The sequence below is a fragment of the Toxotes jaculatrix genome, chromosome 6 (assembly GCF_017976425.1).
Source record: "Toxotes jaculatrix isolate fToxJac2 chromosome 6, fToxJac2.pri, whole genome shotgun sequence".
Classification (NCBI taxonomy): domain Eukaryota; kingdom Metazoa; phylum Chordata; class Actinopteri; family Toxotidae; genus Toxotes; species Toxotes jaculatrix.
The window spans coordinates 14,721,003-14,733,942 of NC_054399.1; the positions used below are offsets into that span (position 1 = coordinate 14,721,003).

Genomic DNA, 12,940 nt, shown 5'->3' on the forward strand with positions numbered 1-12,940 from the left:
TTTACAGACATTTTACTTTGAAGTTATCAGACATCTGAAGAGCCTCACTCAAGGATGGATGAGAGAGCAAATACCACCAGGTGAAGGTTTACCTCTGCACCAATATCGGCCTGTGTGGGTGGCATTTATCAAGCTTGAAGAGGGGCTTAAGGAAGCATTGGGATTTGTTTGTGAAGAGGCTGGTGGATAAATATAGGAGGATGTGAAATCTATTGACAAAAGGAGTGCACCATTTGTATGCTATATCACTTGTCCTACAAGTTCTTGTAGCACAGAAATGAAGCAATCATATACCTATCATATACAGAAGTATCATATACCTCTTTTAAACTGAGATCCTGCTATAATGTTGTTAAGAGGATTCCTTATTATGGTGGCTCTGCTTGTTTACACTGAACCAAACAAAGCCAGCATAAAGCTGCCCCTGTGTGTGATATAAGATTGCATGCCACCATTTTGGAGCTTTGACGTCTGGCTCGTCATACCCGCTCTCCCTTTTACACAGACGCCGATCAAGCTCTGTGGCTACCTCAGCTGCTGACTCATTGCCTGAACAACAATCGCCCCCCCCCGACATTTCATACTTGTACCTTTTATACAAAACTGTGAGGCAGAATAAAGGCACAACAATTTTGCCTTGAACAGGCTGTATAAAAGGAGCTATAGTTAAATAACTCTCATCATCTTTCTTAGAAAACATTGGTTATTTTCACACCTGGCATTAACATGGGTCTTGGGTGTACAGGTGTGAATACACGAATTGAGATCCTGTCGCTCAGACCGTGTTTGGAAGTGGTCTGGGTCGCAGATGGTCACATTCTTTTAGCAGTGTGTACGCAAATGGGTACTGGGCCACTCTGAATGACCAACTGACGTCCTTTGTGTAATCGGATGTACAGACTCATTCGTAAAACAAATCAAAGTCAAATAGCGCAAGCTGGCTTTGTACGTGAAGCCTGAAAAATTAGAAAAGCCCATAGCGATATATTACGAGTGCGTCAAACATCTTTGGTTGGTGACTTGTTTGCCTGGAAAATGCCAAGGAGTAAACACATCCTCTATTACTTTCCAGGAGACTAGCCACGCAAGGTACATTGCTGCCACCTGATGCTTAAAAATAATGCATTTAGTCTTCGTAAACTGAATTGATGTACGTGTTTACTTGCCAGTAGAACAGGGACGTGAGATCTGATCACAAATGGTCACTCGAGACGTGCGGAGACATGGCAGGGCACACGGATGTAGGAGGCCAGAGATCTGGAAGAATCACACCATCACAGGCAAAATGATTTTCAGACAACATTTCTTTAATACAAAGTCAACATATCTACATACACAGTGGCTTTAAACCAATTATTGTTTCAGTTAGAAGTAACAGTTTGAAAGTGATAGCACTTGGCCCTCATACAAAGGAAAAACTATTTTGCTGAGTTTGGGTTCTTTTTCATTTTGTCGGTATGTACTGTATATGCTCTATTCTTCTTGATGTCATTTTTTGTCAGTGTTGTTTTTTTTTTTGTTAGTCCCCTGCCCCCCCCGCCCCCATCCCCAAATATTCAGCAACATATTCCAGTAAATTTGGCGGCTGTTTTCAAAAGTCTAGCATCTTTACATGAAGTCAAAAGAGTAACACATTGCACAAGCTTCCAAAGACTTCCACGGTTTCAGTTTTGGCATGGGCCCCTTTTACCAGTCCTCCAGAAGTCCTCAGTTCAGGATTTTAGTTCATTATGAAACATCTCAAGGTTCCCACTGTTTAGAAATGATGTGCTGAAAATGTGAATTTGCAGCAAGTTTTTGGTTGTCTTGGTCTTCCCTTAGTTGCACCGCTCTGCTGTTTCACTGAGTCCTGATTTCTTTCTGCATCCCATAACAAAACATGGTTGAACAAAAACACAGAATATGGTTCTATACAAGGCTTAAAAATGCACTTAGAAAATAAATCAAAAAATCATGTTGCAACTGAACTATTTCTGGCCTTTAGCATAGCTGCATTTGTCCATCAGCCAATGAGATATTCATGGTTAACACCTTGGCATATTAGGCAGTTGGACAGCTGAGGACTTTTTGGAGGTTTGTGGAAAGTTTTAAGGAATGAAAAACACCTTTGGGTGCTGTTGTTTCTCACAAGAGTGGAGAAATTACAAATCTACACCTGTGTAGATTTTTTTTTGTTGGACTTTGGAGGTCTAATTATTTAAATACAATCAGTTTTTAGACCTCTGTCGTCGCTTCAGTCTCATGGTGTACAAGAGAAAAATCCATCTTGTCTCTAGAAGACTCATGCTAATGTCAGGGGAGGAAAAAAGTTCTTTTCCACATTAAGAATGAGAATGTAACAGACCCCTGAACTGATGGTTGATTAGCAATTCAAATGGTTATTTGGTAGACTGGACTAACCTCTCAGCAGATCACTGATGCTGATTTCATGCCCTCATTGAGACTATAGGTGTGAGAACAGAAGCTGGCATGTTTCCCGGGTTTTACTGCTAACAGGGGAAATTAAAGGCAGAAAAAAAGCGAGTGGTAATTAAAGACCAGGGAGCAGGACTGGAGAAAGGAGGAGAGAAAACAGGCTTTACAAACCTCAGGAAGTCAGATATGAGCAGAACCTCAATCTTTGTTGTTCTTTAACCATTTGAAGTATGAGCTCTGGAGGGTCAAATGATACAAATACATATAATCTATATATTTGTTTATTTACAGGTATATTCTAGATCATAGTGGATATCTAACAAAATGAATGACCACATTATGTCGGAAAATAATAAAGTAAAGAAGAGAAAGAACTTAGGATTTTTCCTTAAAAACTGTGAAGGTCTGAGTCTGTACATGATCATTCAAGGTACAGTACGTCAAGTTGGGCTGATATAGATAACAAAAAGGTCAGTTATGAAATTTTTGAATGACTAGATTGTTTACTTATACTTAGAACCAGTTAATCAACAGTTGCTCAAAAAAAAAAAAAAAATCAAAAGAATACTAATGCCTACAAGTTAATGATAATAAAGAATCTCAACAAGGTTTAAAAATGGCATCTCCTCATCGGCACAGGATCTACCCAGGGGTAGAAGTTAAACATTGGTGAGTGGGGGCAGAGGATTCAGGCATAGCGCTAATATAACCTCTGCTTTTTCTAAAGAAACACACAAGGTTTTACAAGGATTACAAAAAACAAACTCACAAACAAAATAAAATAATAAAAACCCATGAGCACTGGCTGGTATTAAAAAAAAGATGATGAGGAGAAGAAGTGAATTCATACTAAGTGTTTGGATATATTTTTATATTCTGCTTTTAAATATATATGCATGTGTGTGTGTGCACTATATATATGTATATATATATATGCACACAAACACAGACATGTTATACTTAACATTTCTACAGTGAAAAAATAGAATGTCTTTTAACGTAATATGAACAAATAAGCATTTCTCTTTTCCTGCTAATTTTAAAAAATGTGATACAACATCTCTGTTAAAAAACTAAACCAAAAAGAAAATAAAAAGTCAACTATGTAATGTAAAATAAGTTGTCATAATACAACATTAATGTTTTCATAATGTTACAATAACAATAAGGCTTTTTTGGAAATAAGAAAAGATTACACACAGTTCTGTCCATAGCTCTGGTTTTTGTGCACACCCACCAGAAACTTTCGTGGAATCCGTACACTCGTTTATACCAAAGCGCTGATCTCAAAATGAAAACCTGGTGATTTCAAAAGCTTGAATTTTTTTTAAATCTTTTTTTTTATCAGACACATTTACATTAGTGCGTCAACCTGCAGTTGTTTTTGGGGTATCTGTTTCAAGTTTATTTTATTTACTTTTTTTTCTTAGGGATGTGCAAGTAAAGTATTTTGTACCAAAGAATTTCATTATCACATCATGGCATTGAGATCCAACATGGCTGCCTCACCACCCACTGAGACATCATCTAAGAAACGGAGGACAAAAACCAAATAATCTACTTTGTTTATCCACCTGTTACCAAACACACATACAGTGGAACTAAAGGCCAATTTTTCAATCACATGAACGTAAAGCTTTGTAACTGCAACAGGCCTCCTTCACTCTTGAGTGTCTTATACAGTGAAATAGATGATTATAGAGGAGGCTGGAAAAAAAATGAGGGCCGGAAAAGACCAGTGGACGAGGATGTCATGTGGATGCGCTTTTAGTCATGTCCGCCTGGGTATGAGCGGTTAGCAGAGCTGGCATCTTTTGTTCGTCAGTTTCCTCTCCCTCAAGAGTCACGCGCACAGCATACACAAGATAAGCAGCATGTTTGGTTTTGACAGAAAAGAAAACAAAAAAAAAAAAATTTAATTCCTTATAAGACAAAAAAGTTCTGAACAATGATGATGAGCGTTGGTCACTGTACAAGAAAGCCCCAACTTTGCGGCAATCCTTGTTTGGTTGTTCCGTTTGTTCCAAAGCCTCTCGCCCACCAGATTTATCTCTTGTTCAAAATGGTGGATGTTAACACCGAAGCCCCATGATGCAATGGTTCCAAAGAGAGGAGTGATTGTAAAAAATCATGGGACATGGTTGCTATTTCTCCCACCTTTGACCATCCGCAGGTCGACCCAGCTGCAGCTCCTTGCAACAGGTGAGGTTTTCCCAGAATTCTCTGGTGACTGAGACACGAGCTTCCTGGGGCACTTTTTCACTGTAAATACATTGTGGTATTTTTCAGCTTCACTGTGGCTTCCTGGATTAAGATACTGATTTTGCACAAGTTCACAATTCATGAAACTAACTGATCTTAAGATATGTGTTGCTGCTTTCTTCCCAACGACCAATGGCAGTGCCTCCTCTAAGTTCTTAGCGCTTGAGAACAGGCAGCTATGTGATGTATACTTTAACAGTTGAGAGTTTTTTTTTCACATTTGTTATGCACATCATTAGTTGAACAGTGTAAAACTCAAGATTTAGTTAGTGCCAAATAGGAGGTTTCTCGTGCTAGTTTCGTTTCAACTATATTGATATTTTTTTCCCATCCTGTCTGGGTGACCAGAGTTTGGGGAAAAGCATTTGTGTTCACACAGGCAACCACGATTTGGTCATTTCTCTTGATGTCACTCACAAAATGTGTAGAAATACTTGAACCTCTTTTACACCCAGGCATATCAAAAAAAAAAAACAAAAAAACAAAAAAAAAAAACAAAAAAAAAAACAAAAAACAAGAAGTCACCCCATCTTGGCTACATCCATCGGCCTCGCAGTGATTTTTGCCGTTGCTTTCTCCTTCATTATCTGTTTCTTGTTACTGTTGTATCACGTAGATATTTTTGAGAAGAGAAATGTCCACGAATGTTTACAATGTCCTCCACATTGAAACACTTGAGGTAAGGTAAGCAGTCTGACACTTTGATCAATTCCTGCCCCACAGCTTGAGCCACAGCTTCTGGTTCCTCTCCTGATGAGGATTTTCTTTTCTTGATGAGGGGCGATTTTCCTCGCTTCCTCGTGAAGGGTCTGTTCGTCAAATTGGAATCTAAATCTAAACTGATTTGTTGGGCATTGTCTTCTAAAAATCTACAATAGGACTCTGTTTGGTGTGTCTGAATTAGCGGTGGTGTTATCGCTGTTGATGTTTCAAATTTCAAAGTTTCTATGGCTCAGTAGACTGTAGAGGGGGGCGACAGGATTCTGGGGGGAAGAGATGGCTTTTTACGTTGCATAGTGATCAAAGCTTCCTAAGTACTCCAGAGCTGCATGATAGCAGAATTGGTACTCATCCTGCAGGGGCGGAAACAGACACACACACACAAGAAAAATACATCAGAAAAAAAATCTCACCAGGAGTTTGAAGAGTTTGCTATGATAACAAGAGATGAACAATTTCAGATAATTTAAAAATAAGACTAATTACAGTACTTGTCTGACAAGATCTGACAACTGGTATTTATCACATTCATTACACACAGAGCTCAAGACAACTATACAGGTGATTTGAATCGCGTTTGTGTGTGTGTGTGTGACCTCAGTCTGGACCATGGCGGGCCTCTGTGTCCGGAGCATCTTCACTGTCTGGAAGATGTCAACCACACCTTCATAGCGCATTCTCTCCAGGACGATGCTGAGGGTGATGAAGACTCCAGTCCTGCCCACGCCAGCACTAGAAACACATAATCATAAAGAGAATTCATAAGAATTTAACCGATATGTCTCGCTTGGACACAGTGACAGAATGGCAAATCTCTGATCTTACGCTCGGTTATTTTATGATCTACATTAGTCTAACCAATACCCGCAAAATAACATGTTTAATATCATTTCAGCTCTAAATGCCCTCTAAAATGCATGCTATATCTACATCTGGACTTTGTCATAACAACTCAAAAGAGAGTTAACTCTTTGAAAACTAGCCAGAGATCCTGTGGCAAGCCAGCACAACAATGGTGATAGCAAGGACACAAACTGCATCCGAGAACTCTGGATCTACTTTAATGTGCAACCATATTGTCGTCGAACACAAAATGAGCGCTCAAGGACACACAGACGCTCTCCAACTCATGCACGCAAACAACCGAGCAAACATTTTGTCTCATTGAGCCCCTCCTCCCATGTGTCGAAAAACTGCTCTCCAGAAATACAGTCTGAGTCTTAACTCAGATCCTGAAATACTTGAGAGCTGCCTCTCTAAGCTGCTTTGCTGTGAAATTATTTCCACTTCACCAATGGAACAATAATTGATATGACAACAGATTTATTTGGGCTTCTTCTAGCCTCTGATGCTATGTTGTTGAATGAAGAGCGAAGGTGACGGCTGCTAGAAGACACTTGGTGTTTGTGTGTGAGTATGCCTACAAATGTGTGTGTGTGTCTGATGGAGGACAAAGCTAGACACAGGACAAATAAATTATTTGACAATAAATGAAATTATATTGAACACAGTAGTTATTGAGCCTAATCACGCAGAACACACAACTATCTCAAACACACATACACCCACATGCGACCACCCGCTACCAACCCCCACGTCGCAGCACACCCAAAGCCTCTTCCTGAGAGTCGGTCACAGCTTGTCACATGGACTCTTAAACTCCCCCAGAGCTCCCCTCTCTCTGTCTTTCTTTCTCTCTCTCGCACTCCCTCTCTCTTTCTTTCTCCAGGAAGATCGACTCTCCAAGTATGAAAGCTCGCCGGGCCGCTGCCGACTGAGAGGATTTGGTGTCCCCATTCACAGGAAGTAATCAGGCAATTAATGACAAAAAGCATGTGGGTCTATTAGATAGTGACTGTGGAAGAGAGAGGCGAAGGGGGAAGAAGAAAAGAAGGTGGGAGTAGAAGAAAGGAGAGCTGGGAGAATGAATGGATGACTAGATGGAGAAGGAAAGAGAGACAGAGGGAGAGAGGGGATTAAGAAACAGACAGATGGATGACAGACGGGAAAGGCTAGTGACAGAAGACGAGAGAGTAAGAGAAAAGGAAGGCATAAGCTCTCGACTCGGAGACGACAAAGCCTGAAGGAAGAAGGAGGGACGAAGAGGAGGAAGAGGAAGATAGGGAGGAGCGGGAGGTGGCCAGATATCTGCATTTAGACAAAGTGACACCTACTCCTGAAAAAAATATTTGATAAAAAGTAAAGAATGAACAAAAACGATTTAATAAGAATGTAGGTAACTTAAGCACCTGATTAACAGCATTAAATTTTAATGATTTATGACACTGCTGAAGAAGCTGAAAAAGTTCTGCTACTCCTCCTACGATTACCCCAAAAAAGTCAAAGAAAGTTCACTGTGATGTGCCAAGAATGTCTAAATTGTGCATTTGGCCACTGAACAAAGCGTGGTCAAGTGACTCTTGCAGTCCAGTTTAATAGGCCTGTGCGCTTTTTCGTCCATTACTCCAGTCCTGCAATTCATCCTGCAATAACTGATCCTTTCGCTTTAAGACAGCTCTCTCCCCCTCAAATAATGGCCTCATAGGAGGGGAGGAATAACTCAGTCTTATTGGAGCTTCCCTGACACATCTTACAACTCCCAGAGGGCCATTCGATGGCTGGTGACATCATTGCTTTTAATACAGGGGAGGTGATGTTATGTTTGATGATGTCATGGCGCCTGTGCGAAAGCAACGGAGACTGTGGAGAAAAAGTGACACCTACCCTGATTCAAAAGTAAAACACGTTTATGAGATAGCAAAGGCAATTATTCATCTTGTTAACACCTTTGTTTGTTAACACTATCACACAAGAAACAGTGGCATCTTTCGAGCTCTTTCTGAACTCCAATCAAATGGTGAAAAACCATGCTTAATGGATCACATACAGGTAAGTGAGTACGTTTTTTTTTTTTCTAGTTTTGCAGCGCAAACACAACAGAGCCGTGAAAGATGTGTCTGGCTACAAAAGGTAACAACTCATTCAGATGGATCGCGCTCAAGGTCTGTCAGTGAATAAGAATAATCTGAGGTCTTGCTGGTGACCACTACCAAATATCAAATTCTACCTGAGTCTAGCATGTCGAGTTAATGATGAAGGTTACCTTGGAAGCTACACCCGAGGTGATAAAAATGCATCACAGAGCGATCATAAAAACCAAAGAGAATGGCTGGAGCAGTTCATGCGCCTCCTCTTTGCAAATGCCAGGCCGCATCTCAGCCTTATCAATTATGAAGTAGATGGGCCTGTGGAGGTGCAGAGGTAGTGTACTGCTGTGGCAAAAAGGAGAGGAGGGATCACATCTGATGATGCTGTTAAGAGCTGCACCGCAGGAGGTGCTGCGCTGCAAAACAATCACCGCCTTAAGAAGTGATTTAATCTTGTCCTGATAGTTAAAACCTCACATCTCTTTCAAGAAGGAAAGACTGTGAAAGCATTTGGAGGTGAAACAAGTCCCTGGTAATGTCATATCATGCCCCCTTGATTCAAAGAAACCTTTGTTAAAATGTACCATTTTTGCAGAAAAGTGCATTTTGGATCTTGGATATTTAATGCAATGTAGCAAAGAAAATATGGTGCAACATGACACTGAGATGCCTTACCTGCAGTGGACAGAGATTGGTCCATCCTGTCCAAACTGCTCCTTGGTTTTATGCACCTGGCCAATGAAATCAATGAACCCCTCCCCAGATTTGGGGACGCCTTGCTCTGGCCAGTCAGTAAACTGGAACTGTCTTACTGTCCTGGATTGGCCATCCTGCAAATACAGAGAAAAGAAAGTGAGAACAGAGGGTGGAGATCGAAGATTAAATAAATTTTTAAAAAAGCTAGGTCAGAGTGGAGACATGTAAGGAACAAGAAGAAAAAATAAACCAAATACAATGTCTGTCTAGAAAGGACAGGTAAGGGGGGTGTTTGTTTTTTCACAGTGGAACTTCTCTGCACAGAGAAAGGTACCATCACTCTTAGTTTGGGGTTTCAACAACCCACACTAGTTGGATTCTTCTGAGAACATAATGCAAATTAAGCAGCACAGATATACGGTCTATGGGGCAATAAAACTTGTACTAATTGGTCTTTTAAGATGAAACTTTATTTGCTGGTGCTTTTTCTCCACAGTGGCAATGCTATAGACACACAGATGTACCACAAATGTACACATACACACACACACACACGTCACCACAGGGACAGTGTGTCCTTTTCTCTCCCACCGCAGTCCTGTACCTCCAACCCAACTGTCTCTATTTTCTCCCCTGTCGTTTTGTGTGTGTGTGTGTGTGTGTGTGTGTGTGTGGCATGAGTAGGTCCTAGTTAAAGCTAATCAATAGTGTATCTGCCATGACAAGCGTCTTCTCCCAGACACCATGTAGAATAGGATAATCCTGCGATGCGATCGATAGAGCGACCTGATGGATGAGCAGAGCAAGGGAGGTAAGAAGCAAGAACGGGGGACTAAAGGAGCAGGAGGTGGGATTGGACGATGAAAATTGAAAAGAATAGCCCTGGCACACTGACATGTCTGATATACAAAATGTCAGTAACAATTTAATCTCATATTGATTCTGATAATCTTGTTTCAGAGGTGAGAGTTTTAAGTGGTGAGCTTACTGAACTTGCTTCCAATGCAAACAAAAACATTTAAATACATTTTTTTTTCCGATCGGCAGGCATCACACGAGGACGAGTGAGGTGATCCGCTTTATTCTGAGAAAGCTGATTGTCAAGTCTGAGACTGCTACTGGTGTCCTTGTATAGAATGTTTGTTGAAGTTGTCTCGAAGAGAACAAATTCCTCAAGAAAGTGAGCAGCGAGGAGCATTTCTGTGTTTTTGAGACGGGCTGTCTGCTCGGTACCGCCACTAATTTAGTCAACCAGGTGTTCATTTCTCCAGTTGACTCTCACTTCTCTGTGCCACAGACTTGTGTTTAGACATGATGCGTCACTCTCACACATTTTCTTCCCAGTTGTTCGTACTGCACAGGCACAATTCAAGGAACGCTCAGTTGCCGAGTAAACTGCTATCTTGTTTATCCTGCTGTTAGATGGTGTAGAATTATAGATTCTAAAATTGTGTTTAGAGTAATTTTCTCTAAATTGTGTTATAGAATCAATGTAATAAGCGAGAATATGAACTCGCACTGAGAGGGAGATATTTTCACCTCTGATAAATTGTTCAGAAACACAATTATGTCCATGTTATAGCAGCTTGATAATGATGAACAAATTATATTTATGCACGGCGCCAGAGAAATAAAGAGGCCGAAAGTTTACAATCAATGTGTTTGTAACTGACCGACTGACTGCAACCTTGGAATGGTTGGAAACTACTTTATGCTCTGTGTAAGGAGCTAACTGCAAGCAACTGCCCTTAATCCTCGACTAGTCAAACACATAAGAAAGACCTGTATACATTTATAGTGGCATTACACTGCCTCTGAAGAAAGCATACTGCTAAAAATTTCGATTATAGCAGTTATATTTGTGTCTTGATTTAGATGTTTTGTGAGGTAACCATTAAGCGAATGGAGGTGCTCCTCTCTTCTAAAGAATTAATCATGCAACTGGTGATTACAGACTGCCCACACTGGCTGCTGCGTAAAAATAGCTAATATTTTTCTCTTCTTTCAAGGAATCATTCATCCCAGCCAGGGCTTACAGGTGGTGACCATAAAAAAAAAGTAATCTACTATTAAATAACCTCTTAAAACTGGAAATGGACTTCTTCTACATCTGTTGCTCTGTGTCAAAAATGACACTCATCATATTGAGCAGAGTTAATAGTAAATGTAATGTTGATGTAAACAGTCACCTCAGGGTAATGCATAATATTTGGGTTGGCATGGTGGCTGCACCACATTCTTATTCATTCATTCATTATGATTTTTGCCATGAGCTAAACACCCCACCCTCCCATTGCTATTGGGCTAAATGCAGATGTTGACTAAATGCTGAATGTACAGTATATGAAGCTACTATATTTTGAAGGATATACATAATCTGCCTATTGAATTCCTGAGCTCTGATTGTGAAGTCCTGTTGTCCTTTGTGGCAGAATGTATGGTGTTGCTGTCTTATCTGTTGATATGTTTCTGCACTGCTGCCGCCAAGATGTATTCTTGTACTTTTATTGTACTTGACAAATACAGTGATTTGGATACTAATAAGTTAAGCTCCATATACCGGCTCTCTTTGTACAACATCTCATGTCTCTTTCCCTGTTTTATGACGCATTGCATGTTTTCTTTCTTTCGCTGCCTTTGTTTTTCATCTCCAAAACATTTTGCCTCAGCAGGGGGATTAAAAATGAAAGAGGGGCAAAGACAACAACACAATAAACCAAGCAAGCCAAAGAAAGAAAGGAGGGAAAAAAAAAGAGAGGAAAATTTAACACACAACCTGAGGGCCCACGCGGCGTGTCAAATTGTGTGATTAAATACGTGACTGGCTCGCTGGATTGGATGTGAGTGTTGAGGCGTGGAGTCTTTGCTATTACTGTGCAGAGGCATGTGGCAAATGTACACACACACTCTCACACAATCACACATATACAAACACATCAACATGCATGTACATCTAATGTATGATATTAAACACAGTTTACACACTCCCACATGCATACACAATCAGTAAAATGGGTTTGAGGACCAAAAAATCATGCACATACAGCTACATGTACAGTGCTTATTAACAATTTGACTTTGTACTTTTTTTGAATTTGTACTTTGCCTTGTTTTATTAACTCCGATAATAAGCTTTGACTATCAGTCTGCCTGCTGCCATTGTACGCTGTGACGATTCAGTCCTCTTTAAGAGTCATTTGAAACACACCGACACTGACCAGTGCAGTGGAGAAGATGCATGCATGCGTGTTCATGTGGGCTCAAAACATTTATACATACATGTTTGTTTAATGCATGTGTTCATGTGTATGCATGATTATGTGTCCTTGTGTGTTACAGCCATAAAAAAATATATTAATATACAAAGGCAAGTGTGTATGTGTGTGTGTCTATGCATGCATTTATGCTGAGAATAGCAAATCAGCATGGAGACAGGTACCTGGCAGAAAGTGAGCTGCTGTGCACAGTTGCGTGTGTGTGTGTGTGTCTGTTTGAGCCCATTAAGAAAGGCATTTTGCACACTGCACAGGGCTATGTATTTTAAAAAACGTGTGTGTGTGTGTGTGTGTGTACGCACAACTGTGTTTGTGACGGACGATGGCATACCAGCTTAAACAGCATTCGCGTCTGATTTCCATGCAGTGGATAGTGTGGCTGCTTGTGTATACGTGTATGTGTGTATATGAGTGTGTGTGCAGATATAGTGTATTAATTTTTTTTAATTCCAACAGGATGACTGCTAACTAGATGCCGCACTGGATGCGAAATCATTGGATATGTCAGCCTGTTTAGCAAAAGAGAGGAAGCACTTTTATTTCTGTGCTACACTTCTGTTGCTGCTTCAACTGTCCGACCTAATTGGACCAAAAAAGAAATTCTGGGGTAAAGAGACTACAGTAGTGTAGAGTAGGTTATAAACG

At 40.4% G+C, this 12,940-nt stretch overlaps 1 protein-coding gene across 3 annotated transcripts in view; it reads right to left on the reverse strand.

The window, feature by feature from the left end:
* Nucleotides 1-3,253: 3,253 nt before the first annotated feature.
* The window catches only part of ptprsa (protein tyrosine phosphatase receptor type Sa), a 223,589-nt gene continuing 213,902 nt past the window's right edge, over nt 3,254-12,940 (reverse strand). For all 3 annotated transcript variants that reach the window (XM_041039589.1, XM_041039590.1, XM_041039588.1), the window contains 3 exons: nt 9,000-9,154; nt 5,994-6,129; nt 3,254-5,750 (listed from right to left, as the gene is read on the reverse strand). In XM_041039589.1, coding sequence (XP_040895523.1) covers nt 5,682-5,750; nt 5,994-6,129; nt 9,000-9,154 — 360 coding nt within the window. In that variant the 3' untranslated portion in view covers nt 3,254-5,681. The remainder of the gene's footprint in view (nt 5,751-5,993; nt 6,130-8,999; nt 9,155-12,940) is intronic.